At 35.2% G+C, this 18,146-nt stretch overlaps 1 protein-coding gene across 12 annotated transcripts in view; it reads left to right on the top strand.

Moving 5' to 3' along the window:
• Window positions 1-18,146, top strand: part of MEF2A (myocyte enhancer factor 2A) — a 174,164-nt gene that overhangs the window by 91,385 nt on the left and 64,633 nt on the right. For all 12 annotated transcript variants that reach the window (XM_067755905.1, XM_067755916.1, XM_067755908.1 and 9 more), the window contains one exon: window positions 5,597-5,800. In XM_067755905.1, coding sequence (XP_067612006.1) covers window positions 5,597-5,800 — 204 coding nt within the window. The remainder of the gene's footprint in view (window positions 1-5,596; window positions 5,801-18,146) is intronic.

The raw sequence follows: 18,146 nt of genomic DNA, 5'->3' as shown, positions 1-18,146 counted from the left end.
AAAGACAGTTTGAACATCAGAATGAGTAAAGATATGAATGAATTATAACCCATAGAATAAAATAAGAATCCATGAGTTGTTGCTGACATAAATGAATGAATGAATGAAGGGAAAGGAAAACTCTCACAGTAAAATGCCAGTTAGTAAATGTAGATAGGAAGTGTAATGGAATTAGAAAATTCCCATTTGACAACCATTATGGTAATAATTTTTCAGGCAGTATTCATCAGTGGATGCAAAAATCAGTTTGTTAAAGTTTGATGAGAAAACAGAATATTTTCATAGAGATCTTCACAATATACTTACTAATTATAGGGGGAAAATAGTAGCTTTGCTGGGGGGGAAAAACCGGCAGACACTACCTTAATCAAGCTAACAATACTATTTAGGGGGTAAATAGATATGTGGATTTTCATGGGATGTATTGAGGACACATTGCTTCTAAACTATTCCTGTCCAAAATGTACAATCTGAATATAATCAGAAAGAAACAAGACAAAGCCAAATTGAGATACATACCACAATGTAAATGACCTGTATTCTGCAAAAGTGCCTAGATCCTGAAAAACAAAGACTGAGAAAGTGTTTCAAATTAAACAGGATGCAGTTAAATGCACCATATGATCCTGGATTGGATTCTGTGCTAGAAGGAGAAAAAAAAGCAAACCATTTTTTTTCCCCTATGAAGGAAATTAGTGGGAAAATTGAGAAATTTGAATAAGGTTTATATATTAGATAATAGTGCTGTATCTCCATGTTGGTTTTTTATTTTGATAATTATATTTGTCCTTGTTTTTAAGACAGTATTTAGGGGCAAAGGGACCTTATAACCTGCAGCTTAGTCCAGAGGGTTCAGAGAAAAACTTACGTGTGTTTAGAGAATGAGAATGTGGTAAAATGTTAACAGGTAATTTGGTAGAAGGATATTTGAAAGTTTTGTACTACTTTTTTTTTTAAACACCTTTATTAGAGTTTGCTTTACAATGGTGTGTTAGTTACTGCTTTATAACAAAGTGAATCAGCTCTACATATACATGTATCCCCATATCTCCTCCCTTGTACTACTTTTTGAAACTTCTCTGTATGTTTGAAATTATTTCAAAATATAAAAGGATGACAAATTTATAAGAATACAAAGTTAATTTTATATTACTATTGTTATAAATTGTTAGCAATAAACCAGAGTAAAAATAGACTTAAGCACTTATAGATAAAATAAAAAGATTTAATTTATGAAGCTTGAAAGTAAAATACTAAGATTGTAGTTTTCACTGTTATGTCTTTGGCTTCACTGTTGAAACGTAAGTGTATTTTGTGCAAATCTTTCTAGTTACTGAAAAAACTCTTTTTGATCTTACTCTAGTTGGAGTAAGCTGGAGGAATGGAGGAGAGGAGGTTGTTATAAGCTAGGTCTCCTCCACTAACTCCATCCTTCAACTCCTTCTAATAGATAACTTCAGAGAAATATTTTGTATAAGTATTTTTGGAAAGGACAACAGGGTTTGTCCTAATTTTACTGTTAGTGAACTTAAGTTTTTGTTTTAGAGAATTTTCTTCAGGCATGCTTATTAGCTATTCTGAAGCAGTATTACCTGTCTCATGTCTTGTTCATATCTCACTTATTTTGAAAGTCTTTGACTAGAGTAGGAATTATTCTTGCATAAATGCTTTCCTTTGCTGATTGTCATTTTCTCCAGTTACTAGGAGTAAGGTAAAACGTTTTCTAACTGCACCTTTGCTGAATTCAAATTTTTAATGCAGCAAGTACATCTGGGTGCATCTCAAAATATAAATGATTTTGATTTCATTGTTTTAAAATAGTGTGTTTTAATAGTGGTATTCTCATATTCACTATATTCTTACAGTGGTATAATAACTGCCAAGATTTTGAAGAACAGTAATACAATCAGTTTATAAAAATTTAAAACTTTTAAATGACAGATATGTAAACAAAGGTAATATATAATTGAGAAATTTGGAAAAGTATAAAACATGGTTAATATACCTGTACAAGGAGCTCTCAGACAAGTAATAAACAATTTATAAAATAAGAAAATGATCAAAATATGGGCAGCTTAGAAGAAGCAAATCTCAAATGGCAACAAATATAAAAAAGAGATGTTTAATCACTGCTAGTTAGGAAAATTCATATTACAGAAACGAGATTTTTATTTTGCACCTAGCAAAAGAGTAGTAACATTTATATGAAAAAATTATGAAATTATTCAAAAGAGTACCTTAGAACTATACCATTTGACTTAGAGACATATCCACAAGGTGTAGTTAAATGAGTAAAACAAAATAAAAGTGACAAGAGTTGCAGTTTTGTAAAATGCTGACAAGATCTCTCGTATGTGTATACATCTAAATGTGTATATGATTATATGGTCTTATACAAAAGTGTGGAATGAAAAATACTAAGTTGAAAATGTGTGTTAAGAGGTTTATGTTGGTGCAAGGGAAAATAGGGAGGCAAGCAAAACACATTATATTCCATAGATGCATTCATATAAAGTCATATATTTGTGTATTTATATTGTAAGGACTTGTTTAAAAGATTAAATAAAGATGAGAGATTTAGTTTTAAAAGGAGAGGGAAGGAACCATTAGAAAGATATGGTGTGAAAGTGTTCCACAGAGAGGGAAGATAGCAAAGTTCCTAAGGTGGAAAGTAGTTTCTGGTTAAGGAAAACACATGCACATGTATACACACGCACACGCCAGTGCAGCATGATGGGTGTAAGAGAGAGTGATGAGAAATAAGGTCACATAGTTTGAGGCCAGATCATTTATTCTGTTTCCTTAATGAGTTTGGTTATTACTTTCAGTGCAGTGAAAAACTCTAAACTCCTACTTACACATTTTGATTTATGTTTCAAATATATCACTCTGTCAGGTGTGTGGCAAATATACTGTGGGGTACAATAGGTAAAGCAGGAAATCTAATAAGAAGCAGCAGCATAGCACAGGGAGATCAGCTCGGTGCTTTGTGACCACCTGGGTGGGTGGGATAGGGAGGGTGGGAGGGAGGGAGACGCAAGAGGGAGGAGATATGGGAACATATGTATATGTATAACTGGTTCATTTTGTTATAAAGCAGAAACTAACACATCATTGTAAAGCAATTATAATCCAATAAAGATGTAAAAAAATAATAAGGTGATTATATAAATAATACACATGAGAGATTATGTAACTTAACCTAGGGCGATATAGTGGTGTAGATAGAAGTGGATAGATTTGGGATATGTTTTAGAGGTGGAGCTAAAACAATTTGCTGAAGGATTGGTAGGGTAGATTATTGTGATAAGAGGGATCAAGGATAACTCTTAGATATTATTTGGTTTTGTTTGAATGGATGACGATTCCATTTGCTGAAATGAAGAAGACTGTGGAAAGAGCATATTTGTTGCTTTTAAAATCATGAGGCTGGCTGCAATTACCTAGCAAGGACTGTGGGGGTAAAGAGGAGAAGGGAGCCCAAGTCTAAAGCTCACAGGCACTTCAGTGGGTAGAGGCTGAGCAGAGGAAGAGGATATAACTCTAAAAGCTGAGAGGAAGCAGTCACTGAAGTAGGAGGAACACCAGGGCAGTGTTGTGCCGTAAACAACTGGAAAAGAAAATGTTTGAAGAGTGAGAATATGGTCAGCTTTGTCAAACGAGATGTATAGTAAGGTAAGAAAAAAAATGACTATTGACTTTAATCACATAAATTGAAGGTCACTGTAATGATATTGACAAGTCTTAGTGGAATCTGGGGACTGGATGTCTGATTGCAGTAAGGTTGAGGAGAGAATAGGTGATGAGAAGTTAGAGCCACCAACTATAGACGTTTCTTTCAAACATTTTTACTCTGAAGTAGAGCAGAAAGAGGGGTGAAGAGAAGGGGTGGTAACTGAAGGGGCAGCGTGGAGTCAAAGGAGATGCTAGAGCATGTTTCTAAGCTTGTGGTCTTTGATAGGAGGGAAACCATGATGAGGGAAGAGAGTGTAGCATATGGAAAGGAATAGGAACAAAGATGTCAATAATGACAGCAGAGAAGGGAGAGTGTGGAAAAGTACAGATGAAACAATTGAATTGATAGATTTGGTGATGGGAAGTGAGATAGTTGCTGCTGATTTCTGTTTTCTCAATGGTTTGAGGCAAGGTTATCAGTGGAGAGTTGATTTGAGGGAGAGAAGGTAGGAAGTATCTGACCTGGAGGATGGGATAATGGGACAAATAAGCCAAGTTACAATGTCAAGCAATGTTAAGTGTTAGTTGAGATTTATGGTCATCAGTTCAGAAACACAAGGGGGATGTGGGTGTGAGTGTGCACGCACACTTAATATTCCCAGTAATTGTCAGCTACTTGCATAAAGATAAAAGGATAATTGGGTAAATGTATGGGGGGTCAATACTTGGTTGGGGCTGTGCTAAGCAAGTATGTTAATGAGAGAAGAGTAGAAGTGAAAAATAGTGATGGCCCATGGAATCTAAAGAGAGAAGAAAGGGCATGAGAATATGTAGATAGTAACAAAGTGGTGAGGTAAATGGATTGGAGGACTTGATGAAGGTTAAAGAATTTCTGGAGAGATAATACAAAATAGGAGAGTTGCATAGAAGGCAAAGTGGAATGCGTGAAATTGAGATTTTGGAGGTGATGTGATTATTGTTTATGGCAGAGTTAAGGTATGGCAGTAGGAGTGCTTGACATGTGGTGGTGGTTGATCATTTTGGAGGTTGGGAGATAAAGGAACTGAGAGGCTAAGGTATTTGCACTAATTTTTTACACAGATGCTGAAGTCACCAGAGATAAGAGCAGGATTAGAATGAGAAGTAGTTATGTGATACTTATCAGTGCATGAGGGAGAGGGAGAGTGACCAGGGGTCACCACAAAGAGTTTTGGGGTGGTATAAATTTCATGGCTTGAGCTTCAGGATATCTGGGGTTTTTAGAGAAGAAGGAAAATTGAGGAGAGAATGGGGAGCAAAAAGGACATATCTTCCAGACCCTTGAGTACAGGAGATGTAGTATTTAAAAACAAACTAATTAGTCTCTATTTGAGAGGGCTTCAGGTGACATGTTTCAGTTAGAGAAAGAAATATTCAAAGAAGAATTTGAGGACATTGGGGAATTTGCTGATCTAGACTGAATTTCAGTGGGTGCAGTAGAAGAGCTTGGGAAGGAGGAGAAGTATAAATTAGATTAGTGGATGTACTTTGTTGTTTAGGGATTAAAGTCTGAGTAATGAATGGATTACTTGAGGTGGGACTTGGTTTTCTAATGCCATTTTAACCTGGATGATAAGGGGCCACTGATCAACTGTTTCCTTCTCTGGTTCTTTGCCCACTGCAGCAGAGTGGCAACCAAGGATAAAGGAAGCCTCCTCAGGAGACTGCTCTATTAGAGCCCTTGGAGGTACAGGATATATGTAGGATTGTAGGCCTTTGGCAAATTGGGGAAGAAGACTCACGTGGAGTATGAAGCTAGGAACCTTTTTCAGCTTTGAAATCAGACTCAGTGTTAAAAGAGACCTCATCTTCAGGTAGCCTGTATTCAAGTACTACTAATAACTTGTAATAAAAATATACTTTTTTTTTTTGGATTGTCTAGGTCACTTTTACAAAGAGAAAGTTTGGATTAATGAAGAAAGCCTATGAACTTAGTGTGCTCTGTGACTGTGAAATAGCACTCATCATTTTCAACAGCTCTAACAAACTGTTTCAGTATGCCAGCACTGATATGGACAAAGTTCTTCTCAAGTATACAGAATATAATGAACCTCATGAAAGCAGAACCAACTCGGATATTGTTGAGGTAACATATATCTAGTAATGCCTGAATTGTAGATAATAATTAAATCTTGATTTAATAACTTTAACTGTCAGGTTGCTTTTTATATTCAAAATATAAATCGGTTATAGATATAGCTTTTCTCTGAATTGTTTCTTAGAAGGGTCTAATTATTGCTATATGATGACCCATTTATATTATAAGCATATCCTAATCATTGAGAAAAAATAAACTAGGCTGTTGTACTATATACATCAGTATAATCTAACATTTCATCTATGATTATTTATTTTGTATGACTTTTTAAATTAATATTATAAGAAACTATCACTTTAGACAGTATGAAGTTATAGTTTTAACATGTCTTAATTATTTCGTTACCTCAGTGACTACCCACAACTTTAAACACTAATGAAATGGAAGGGAATGATGTAAATATTATTTCTATTTTGTTAATAGTACTTTGGTTGTGGGGGGAGGATTGCCTCATTATTTTTTTTAATCTGTTGCCCTTTGGTATCTCTCATAGTTCTACCAACCTAATTAAGTGAAAATAAGAAAAGGAGTTTTATAGAATGATTTCAGTCTATTCAGAAAGTGTTTTAAGACAAAACCTTCAAAAAGGAGAACCAATATACTTTCCCCTTCAACTATTTTCTGTTGCAAAAATCTTATAAAAGATAACTTTCTATGTATATTTCTAATATTTTAAATTAGCATTCTTATTTACTTTTGTCTTTTTTGTTTATATTTCGAGGTTTTATTTTTGTTCGAAATGGATTTTTTTTTTCGCTGCTTGAAAAGACATAATGTTTACTTAGTTTTGTAATATTAGAAAACTGTGTCAATAAATTAGAGATTTCCTTGCTTAAAGTACTGAAATCATGGGAAATGATTCAGAACTAGCCATAAAAGAAGAAGTCCAAATTTAGATTTTATTTGAGAAATTGAAATTAAGATAGAGAAATATACTTTATTGTATAGGAATCTGATTTATTTGCCTCCACAGATTATGTTATAGTTCTGAAAATGCATTTTAAATTTCCCCTATATTTTTCTACCTTAACCATTCCTTTTTGGACAGTAATTGATTGATTGTTACTGCAAAAAAAAATTCTGCTACTTTTATTAGAAAAATACTTAATTTTTAGCAATTAATTGTTTGAAATGAAAAGTAAAAGTGTGGTATAATTAGAGCTACAATTCCTCTGTTGCTTGATTTTCCCACCATTTTATTTGAGTGGCTCACTCCAGTGTTTATGAAGCTTTTGACCTTGCTTTTGTTGATCACTTCAGTTAAATTACATGGTTACATCTTTAGCCAAACTCCTTAGCACAGTTGTGTTTTAATCAATTGTAAGTTATTTTATATCATTTAGCTTTTATGGTATATCTTATCACTTATGTGCCATATAAACGGCTTAGTAGACTCCCGGTTATGTATCATAATGCATTTTGAATCGTAATTTTGTAAATTAGGGGATCTTGGTTTGGGTGAGCTTCATAAAGAGACTTTGTAACGGGCTTTCCTTGAAATAGAAGGTATCCCTGGTGTTTAGTTTAAAATGACATTTTAAAAACCTCTGTGTCTTATCAAAAGCTCCACTGCCTTAAGTCAAACAAAAAAATAGAGTTGACTTTAATATTGTCAACAAATAGATATTGAAGCTAGTTTCATTATAGAAGGCAATCACCTCCTTAACCCTAACTACTCTGCTCTTTCATTGCAGCAGTTGTTGTTCTTGGCCCCCGGAAGTTGAGGGTACTTCGCACAGCCTAAAGTTTACTTCCTTAGAGAATATGAAGAATATAGTGTGATTTAATCCTCACAGAATTTTCAGACTACCTCAGTCTTCATCTCTGTTGTGGTCAGCAGTCAAAGTGTAAGAGAGTAAATCCCAAACATTTTTTAGCACTCTCCTATATTATAGTTTGCTTTAGTATGAAGCAAATTGCCATCAATTGCCATTTTGATGTTTTATTTTTTTAATTGAATTTCTTAGATATAAATGAACATGAACCTTACCAGTAGCTCTTTTTGAAGTTCTGAATTATATAAATATAAGACACATTATGTAAATACAAGACAGAAAATATTGGATTATAAGGGATTTAATTTGTTGTGGTAGGATAAAATTATAAGACTTAATTCACCTTTCTTGTATGTTAATGTCTTACTGAGTTAATCTTCATTATAAGACAGTAGTGGTTACCCTTGTAAGATGGTCTTTATTCCACATGTAAAGGTGATGCAACTACATCCTCACTAGTAGTGCATACATACCTGAGTTCTTTTTATCAGTTGTGGTGATGACTTTATGCTAATGCAGCTACCAAGATTGTTGTGAACCAAACTAAATTAACAGGATAAGAGTAATGACAAATGCTTGTATAAAGCTTCCTATGGGCCACTTTCTAAGTGCTTTACAAATATCTTATTTAAGGATATTTTTAGAATATCATTTTAAGTATTTTTTCCTTTTACATATAGTTTCCTTTCAAACCGTTGTAGTAATTGGAAGCAAACTTGTTGACGTGCATTTGTTCATTTGACAAAAATATTTGAGGAACTTCTGCATGCCAGGGACTCTGCAAAGTGATATTATTTAGAGATTTCTAATTCAAGCCACGAGACTTCTTTTTTTCTCCTACCTACAGTTTTGTAAAACATTGAGATACACTTTTACCAATGGAAGATTTTATATTAAACCTCTAACAAATTGGTTCCGGACTCTTGAGCCATCTCATGATGTACTCATTCGCTGAGTACATCAACAATAAATGGAGGCATGAACAACTATAAGTGATCTACTTTAGAGTGTTTCCTTATGCAATATGACCAACAGTGAAACTAACTGAAAATTTTGTGAACAACTTTCATAAGGCCTCTAACCTGAATTCACCCATTTCCTGTTGCATATATGTTAGTCTTTAAAATTGGCAGGATTTTGCTTTCCCCCAGAACTAAAATATTCTTTGACATAATCTTACATATATTAAAATGGAGTCTTCTGTAGATGTACCAATATTTCTATTCTGCTGGATCCTACACACAGGCCCTTTTGGGATGTACTGTGGAGAGAAGAGGGATGGGTGCCCTGTATTGTTAACCACATCTGCATAGTCCATGGCATAAGGATGCACATGTTTTTGCCTGTGGAATTAGATCTAATATGTTTTCTGGGAGCACTATAGAATAAATATAATATAGTAAAAGTAAAAGTAGTTGGTATTTGAATATTGTGACGATAAACAGAGGAATACATGATGCTCACATTGATCTACAGGTATTTTTAACCACAGGTATTAGAAACACGTCTACAGAGTGGTGTTTTCTATCTTTGCTTTTCCTTGTTTCATATTATTTATATTTTAAAACTAGTCTCTTAAAATTTTAATCAGTTTTAACATTTTAATTGTAGTTGATAAGAATTTTTTCTGTATAGCTTTGTTTTTTTTTAATCAACAGCATTTACATATTTTAAATTGCATTTAGGTATTTTAAATCAAGGTCTGCAATGTCTTGGATGTATATATCTCCTGTGTTGAGAAAGCTAAATACATGAAAATGGAAATTTACACATTGGTAAATTAGGAGATTGTCATTGGGGTAAACTTTGTAAGAGACTTCATAACTGGATTTCTTTGAAAGGGGAGTATCACTGCTGCAGTTAAAATGACATTTTATTTGAAAATGTTTGTGTACTGCTTTTCAGGAATATATTCCTTTCAAAAAATGAGGTTTACTACTTTATTCCCTATAGTTCATTAGGAAACATCAAAGATATACATTGTATCTTTTTATGTTGGTAAGCATTGACACAAAGAAAGGTGGCTGATTTTTGTTTGCTTCTACAAAAGGTAGTAATTTAATTGAAATGTACAAAGAAAATGTTATAACCCCCAAATCTTCTTTTCAGTAAATTGATTTAAAAACTTGTGAACTGTATTATGCAATTTTATAAGAACATTAGATATGTCCTAGAGTATTAGAAACTAGAAATGAAAATCACCAATCTAATTAGTTGCCATTATTCATTCACTTTGAATTTATACTGAATAGAAGCCTAGAACCAATACAAGGGTTCTGCATCAAAATAAAAATTATGCTAAAGGCATGAAGTGAGGACGTTAGCAGCCGCTACACAATAAATGCCTGAGATTACTTTTGTATCTACTTTTCTTTCACTTTGCAATAATATTTGAAATATTAAATATATCTGCTCATAATATATTTAAAATAGCATTATATATTTAAAATAGTGACTTGGTGGCATTGGACATTCAGTAAATAGCTTGTGTGGTGATTCAGATCATTGTGCTGTCATTTAAGGATGTAAATACAGGGGCCATGGCCAGTTATATCTCTTATTAATATCTTCTGAACTGTTCCCAAATAGAGGTATTTTCTTCACCACAGGAGTACTACAGTACTTAAATTATTATTATTTTTTCACTTGCATTATCTCATTTGATCTTCATATCCAAGGTAAGCTTTTTCAGAAGCAGAAATTGAGACTAGGGTTTGACTTGCCCAGAGTCATGTAGCAATTTAGTGGGAAAACTGGGATTAGAACCTTGGTCTTTAACATTACCCCCTCCCTTTGTTCCCCAGTTTACCGAATCCATTGGAGCTCTGGGACATTTCACCATAAATAGATAAGATTTTATACATATACCAGTAATGTATAACATATAGTAAACATGAATAAGTTTTCCTCAATAATGAACAGAAAATTAGTGAAGTAATTGCAACAAGAATAATATACAACATTTATCAAGTACTTATTATGACCTGGTACTCTTCCCAGGGCTTTTATTTATATTATCTTATTATCTTATTATATTATTGAATCCCTCTAATTATCCCCATTTTGTAGTTGAGGAAATTGAGGCACAGTGATAAATGAAGTAAGATGATGATAATTTGTGTTCTAAAGGAAGAGAAAATCTGCTTTTTTGAGTCTTAATAGTTCTTCCCTGCTTTCAGATTACAAAGGAATTTGGAAATAATATCTCAAAGGAAGATAGGGAATCAATATAAGATGCATCTATCAATTACTAAATAAAAACAGCTGGTAGTAAAAGTGATCATGCCAGGAGTACATTATTTAAAATCAATAGTTCTCAAAGTGTGGTGCCTTGAGCAGCAGCATCAGGATCACCAGAGCACTTGTTAGAAATCTAAGTTCTTGGGCCCCACCTCAGACCTACTGAATCAGAAACTTTTGAGATGAGGCCTAAGCAATCTTGTATTAACTTGAAGTAACTTGTCCCAAGTGCAGTGAGACTAAAAGCTTCAAGTTAGCATGCAATGTCTTGGCAGTGGTTATCCAGCTTTTAAAATATTTTTATCCCTAAGACTATCCTCTGAAATAATTTCAAGCAGTGAGCAAGCACAAATTGCAACTTTTAAGACCTTCTAAAGAGCAATTCAAAGTAGTATGCTGATTTGGTGTGAATTGCAAACTAGGGAACACATTTTTAATGGGTGACCTTTCGATTCAATTCTTCATGGGTTATACGTGCTTCTTTGAGTGTATTTAGGGGGTCTGGTGGGGATGGGTGGGAAGATGGACTCCAGTTCCTCAGCTGAGCAAAAAAGAAAGAAATGACTTTTGTCTCCTGAGATCATCTAGTTACAGAATTTGGAGGCATGATTATGTTTAGGTTTTCTGACAGGATTATTATGTCCTCACAGAGCCTTCTTGAGCCAATCAGTTTTTTTCTCCCCATGTTACAGATGAGGAATGGAACAGACAGGGAGTGTTTAAGAGGCTTGCCTAATGTTTTACAGGGCTGCAGTGGAGCGGCAGGGAAAGGGAAAAAATAATGAAACATCTGAAGACAAGACAAAGCTTTCCTCCACCTCCAGCCCCCTGCCCTGCTCTTTTATTCCTAACAGAGCCTGAAGCAGCAGGATGGTGATTCACAGGGTGAGGCACGAAATCCTCATGGCCCTCCTCCTCTTCCCACATGTCCTGCACCATCACCTCACACAGCAATCACCGTAGCTCTTACAATTTCAGTTTTACTCTTTTCATTTTGCTATGTATTTGAATATTATTATTTATCATACAATTATTGGTTTTCATTTATGTGCTTTTTATAAGGAACTATGCATCTCTACGTGTGATTTTTATTTTCTTGAGGTCAGGTTTTTCTCCATCAGAGATTGATGTTGCTGATATATAAACAGGAGTTCATGGGTGAAAAGGGTGATATATATATATATATATATATATCACTTCATAATATGGCTCACATTTCTGTAATGCATTTCTTGTGATTATTGATGAATACTTTTGTATCCTTTTTATGTCCCTATGTGTCATGGATTGAATGTTTTAGTACTTAGGATGAGATAAATTGTTCTTTTTTTCTCAGGAAGTTCTTTGATACATTGACCAAATTTTTGACCAGTGAGAAAAGGAGGGTACAGAGGATTGGGAGAATGGTCAGAGAAAACTTCCTCTAGAGGTGACACCATCACCTGAGTCCTTTAAAGGATAGGGTTGGAGAGAGAAAAGGGGTTAGAAGAAAGGTGTTATAGGTCAGGGGGGACAGCTTATGTGGAAAGTAGGAAATGAGGTATAGCATACTTATTTTATGGAATTAAAATCAGCTATGAATAGCTGTAGTGTAGTGTGAAGAGTGGAAATAGCTAAAACCTGAGAAGTAAACCAGATTCCGAAGAGACGTATAATACCTTTGACTTTCTCCTGAAGGTTTAGGTGCCTACTGAAAGAGCCTAATAGAATACCTGCCTGTGGTTTTACTGACTCTCTTGCACTTCCCAAGCTGTAAATTCTGTTAGAATTGCATTGTAATTTTTTTGACAGGGGCTGAAGAGAAGTGAAGAGAAAAGGGTAAAAGTATTGAATGTAATGCATTATTTCTTCATTTTTTAATTTATTGAACTGATATTTATCATATATATGAGGCATTGTACTGGACACTGGGAATATGGTGGTAACTGGCCATATTTCTTCTGTTTTTCTAACAGGATTATGTGTGGCTATTTTATTATCTTACTTCAGAAGTCCCTTTGTTGGATACACTTCAGTATGGATTCAAGGCACTTAGAATCCAAAGATTTTGATGTTTACCACCAAATATTAACCATTCAGCATATAAATATTATATTAGTATTAGAGCTGGAAGCTCATTTAGAGCAAAAGCTGTAGAGTACTCACTGTATTTAACAATGTTATGGGTATGCCTGAAAAGTGAGATATATCTGTAGTCTAAGTTGTATTTCAGTTCTCTTATATAAAGGTAGCTAAGGCAGACATGCAGTATACATGCAGTATGCATATATGTGCAGTATGCATATAGAAAAATATAAACCAATATTCATATCATACACAAAATTTCTGTGGAATAGAGAGTTTGCATAGGGGAATAATAAAGGTAAGGAAGAAACAGATTGGGTATAGTTGATGGAATGCCTTGAATACCAGGCTGTAACATTTGATATTTGTCCTATGGGCATTGGGCAGCTGTTAGAAGTGTTTAAAAGTTTAGGCAGTCAAATAGTTGTTGTAAGAATACTCATCTGGCAGCAGATAATTAACATTTTAAAAGAAGTTTATAGTTTTAAAAATAGACTGTTACCTCACCTCTTAATTATGGTAGCTTTTTAGTAATGTTGCGATTTGTATGATGATGAATGCTATTCCAGTTGGTTTGAATGGGGAAGAGGGATTAAAGTGGGGATTTAGGCTGTGTTCTAAAGTGTGTAATGTATTCACACATGACACTTTTTCTTAATTGAGCTATAAAAATTTTGAGTACACCGTTTGTAGAAAAGGAAATGTTTAGAATTTGACCATAATGTGAATATGGTCAAATATTATTTTATAAATAATCTGTACAATGTGATCTCCTTTAATACAACAATTTAAAGTATTTGTACTTAAAATCACTTCATTATTATTATGCAAAAATGACAGAATGACCAAAATTATTGTGAAAAGGAGTTTGTGTTATGAAGAGGTTTGGAAACCTTGATCTAGTTCTGTACTTTATTTATTTTTTTGCGGTACGCGGGCCTCTCACTGTTGTGGCCTCTCCCGTTGCGGGGCACAGGCTCTGGATGCGCAGGCTCAGTGGCCATGGCTCACGGGCCTAGCCGCTCCGTGGCATGTGGGATCTCCCCAGACCGGGGCACCGAACCCGTGTCCCCTGCATTGGCAGGCGGACTCTCAACCACTGCGCCACCAGGGAAGCCCAGTTCTGTACTTTATTTAATTGATAAGGAAGCTGGGGTCCAAACAAAGTAAAGAACTTGTCCAAGATCATACCAGTACATAATGACAAAACCAAGACTTAAATAATGTTCTCTTGAAAGTCTTGGGTCTATCTCAGTGGTCCCCAACCTTTTTGGCACCAGGGACCAGTTCTGTGGAAGACAGTTTTTCCACGGGGGCGGGCGTGGGGGATGGTTCAGGCGGTAATGCAAGCAATAGGGAGCAGCAGATGAAGCTTCACTCCCTAGTCTGCTGCTTACCTCCTGCTGTGCAGCCTGGTTCCTAACAGGCTGTGGACTGGGTTGGGGAACGCTGGATCTCTTTGAAAGACTGTAGATCCTTTAACGCAAAGACTTTGAGAAACAGCATTAGTATTCTTCCTGGTGGATTCCCACAGATCCAACACATGGCTTAATAGTGACGTATAAAACTGAACTAAAAGCAGTGTTGCTCACTTCAGTGTTAATTCATTTATGATACTCTTAAAAATCCATCAAACGTTACCCAAAGCTAATAAGGACAAAAACATAAAGTATCTTTAAGTGGAAATAAAGCTCAAGAATGAACAGGATGTGATTTCCTTTGCTCTGTAACACTGGAAACGATGCCTTTGTTTCAGTATCTCTCCATCTTCCACATCTCCTCCCAGTATATATAACTTCCAGCTTTCAGACAGGTAAACAGACTTTAAAAGAAAAAAGTACAAGTGCTTCCGGTGTAGTGCAGTTTATGCATTCCTGAAAATTTTTACAGACTGCAAAACCTATGCAACTTTGTGTTCTGAGCACCAACATAAACTAAAACTAATTAGTAATTGAGAAGATAGTTTGAACTGCTCAGTGAGGCACCTTAGTGAAGCTAGTGATGACAAGAGTTGGTATGATAAATTCACCAAATTAATTACTTGAATGGAAATGCTGGCAGCACTTTAATTAGGATGGAGATAGTGAGTTTTAGGACAGTACAGATGGCAATGTAGCAATGAGCCATGGGGGGAAGGGGGGGTTAACATTAAAGTGGGCATGGGAACCTGCAACAAGGCTGGGAGTACTCCTCTGAAGCCCTCGTTTAAAATTTTCTTATAATACAGATAAATGTTCCTGCTGTCAGGAGGACATTCTCCTTTCCTCCTGAAGGTTGTGATGCTGTTCCCTCTTTCCTGGCTCCCCTTTCCTAGGAAAAATCACCAATGAACCAAAGTGACTTCTTTATTATACTGACATCATTCTCTGTTTATCAGTTTCATATGAGCTAATTTGCATTCCAAAACATGTTTTATAGTAGAGCAGATTACTGTTTAATCATAGAAGGGTTTTTTCTTCCCTCCCTCCCTCCCTCCCTTCCTTCCTTCCTTCCTTCCTTCCTCCCTCCCTCCCTCCCTCCCTCCCTCCTTCGTTCCTTCCCTCCCTCCCTTCCTTCTCCCTCCCTCCCTCCCTCCCTTCCGAGATAGTGTTCATCAGCTTATGTTCATCTGAATAAACAGCTGCTATGTAAAAGAAAATTATTCAGAGATGGGAAGTTGTATTATCTTTCTAGTTTCCTTTGCAATATAAAGAAGGTTTTCATAGATTTTATCGGCTTTTGTTTCATATAGTTCGCTTCATTTTTTCTTAACATCTTTATTGGAGTATAATTACTTTACAATGTTATGTTAGTTTCTGCTGTATAACAAGGTGAATCAGCTGTATGCATACGTATATCCCGTCCCTCTTGCGTCTCCCTTCCACCCTCCTTATCCCACCCCTCTAAGTGGTCCCACAGCACCGAGCTGATCTCCCTGTGCTATACAGCTGCTTCCCGCTAGCTATCTATTTTACATTTGGTAGTGTATATATATCAATGTTACTCTCTCACTTTGTCCCAGCTTACCCTTCCCCCTCTCCGTGTCCTCAAGTCCATTCTCTATGTCTGTGTCTTTATTCCTCTCCTGCCCCTAGATTCATCAGAACCATTTTTTTTACATTCCATATATCTGTGTTAGCATACAGTATCTGTTTTTCTCTTTCTGACTTAACTCTGTATGACAGACTCTAGGTCCATCCACCTCACTACAAATAACTCAATTTCGTTTCTTTTTATGGCTTATATTCCATTGTATAGATGTGCCACATCTTCTTTATCCATTCATCTGTCGATGGACAGTTAGGTTGCTTCCATGTCCTGGCTGTTGTAAATAGTGCTGCAGTGAACATTGTGGTACATGACCCTTTTTGAATTACAGTTTTCTCAGGGTATATGCCCAGTTGATAATCTTAATATACCTGGATGTAGGACTCAATAAGTACAAATTCCAATGTGATGATTATTCATAATGATAGTAATAAACATTTCCAAAGTTTTTAGTAAGCTGCATGAAGTACTTTCACACTACTTGGTATTTTTATAAATCATTGCCTCAGGTATCTTTCATTATGTGAAATTGAATGCTCAATGAGGCAACTTTGTGTTGCTACCACAGTGGGTATTATAGACATACTTGAGATTAACATTAACATTTTTTGTTCTTTTTATTGAGATATTCACAGACCATAAAATTCACCATTTTAAATTATACAGTTAGTGATTTTTAGAACATTCACAAGTTTGTACAACCATGAATGCTAATTCCAGAATATTTTCATCAATCCAAAAAGAAACTTGGTATCCATTCATTTCCCAGTTCCCCTTCCCCCTCCTCCCCCATGGTGGCAGCCAGTAATCTACTTCTTGTATCTATGGATTTGCCTGTTCTGGATATTTCATATAAATGGAATTATTTAATATGTGGTCTTTTGTAACTGGTTTCTTTGATTTAGCATAATGTTTTCAAGGTTCATTCATATTGTGGCATGCATTAGTACTTCATTCCATGGTTAAATAATATTTCATTGTATAGATATACCACATTTTGCTTATCCATTCATCAGTTAGGAACATTGGGTTGTTTCACTTCTTGAGTGTTGTGAAAATGTTACTGTGAAACTTGTGTACAAGTTTTTGTATGGACATATTTTCATTTCTCTTGGGTATCTCACCATGAGTGGAATTTGCTGGTAGCTCTTTGTTTCTTTTGGGGGAAGTTGACGGTGGAACTCTGGAAAATGTAGAATTCTTTTCAACATTTAACTTTAAAAAAACAAAAAAAAATCAAAAAACAACTTTACGGGTGTCATTAAAAAATACTTGGCTCATCTTTTCCTAAAAATGTTGACTTTTTAAATTTCAGTAACGTTGGACCAGGTTATCTGGACCAATTCTTCAACTGAAGACAACTAAAAACGCTTGATGAGTTGTACAAAAACTTTGTTTTAGCATCAAAGAACTGTTAAGGAATATGCCAGGCCAAAATCTAAGAAAATGTTAGAACCTAAAAGGTAAAGAAGGGTTTAAAGCTCTGGCTACCCTGAATCATTTGCCCATTTGGATAAAACAGTTAAAAAACTAAGCTTCAGGTTTCGGTGGATTCAGAGGCAAGAGGACACTTATTACTTCTAGGTTTCTGAGTCTAATTGATTGCTTCTAATTGATTGCTTGGACATCAAGCTGGGACCTCAGGAAGAGGGAAGCTCACTGCCTTTTCCCTACTTGCAAAGGACTGCCAGGAGAATTCTTTTGTGCTGACCAGATAGGGCAAAGAGGAGAAAAAGAAAAGAAAGAAGGAGAACCTATCTCTGAGAGGTTGTAAAATAAGTTACCAGCATTGTGCAGAATCACAAACCAAAGGAATATAACACAAGAAGTCTGAGAAAAGTAGTACCCCAGTTACCTCGATGAAGCAAATATATATCCTTTTTGAATAAACGCACCTTATTGTAGGTATCAAAAATCTTCAAGTAACCTTTCAAGGCCATTGAGCATCTGTCATACAGAGATGACCAAACATAAAAGAAAACAAGGCACAATAAGCAAGATGCAGCAAGAAATAGCAGAAACTGATACCTAAGTATTTCAGATACTGCTATTATTATACATAGATTATAAGCAATTTCACTTACTATGTTTTAATTTTTTAAAAGCTTGCAAATGTCTGTATGAAACAAGAAATTATAAAACAAGTGATATAGCAGACTTGAAAAGAATGAAATACTTCTGGAAATGAAAAAAATATAATGGCCAAAATTAGAATCTTAGTAGACATT

The sequence above is a fragment of the Pseudorca crassidens genome, chromosome 1, assembly GCF_039906515.1.
Source record: "Pseudorca crassidens isolate mPseCra1 chromosome 1, mPseCra1.hap1, whole genome shotgun sequence".
NCBI lineage: Eukaryota > Metazoa > Chordata > Mammalia > Artiodactyla > Delphinidae > Pseudorca > Pseudorca crassidens.
The sequence above is the reverse complement of the archived record's forward strand: the minus strand, read 5'-3'. Positions and strand labels throughout refer to the sequence as shown.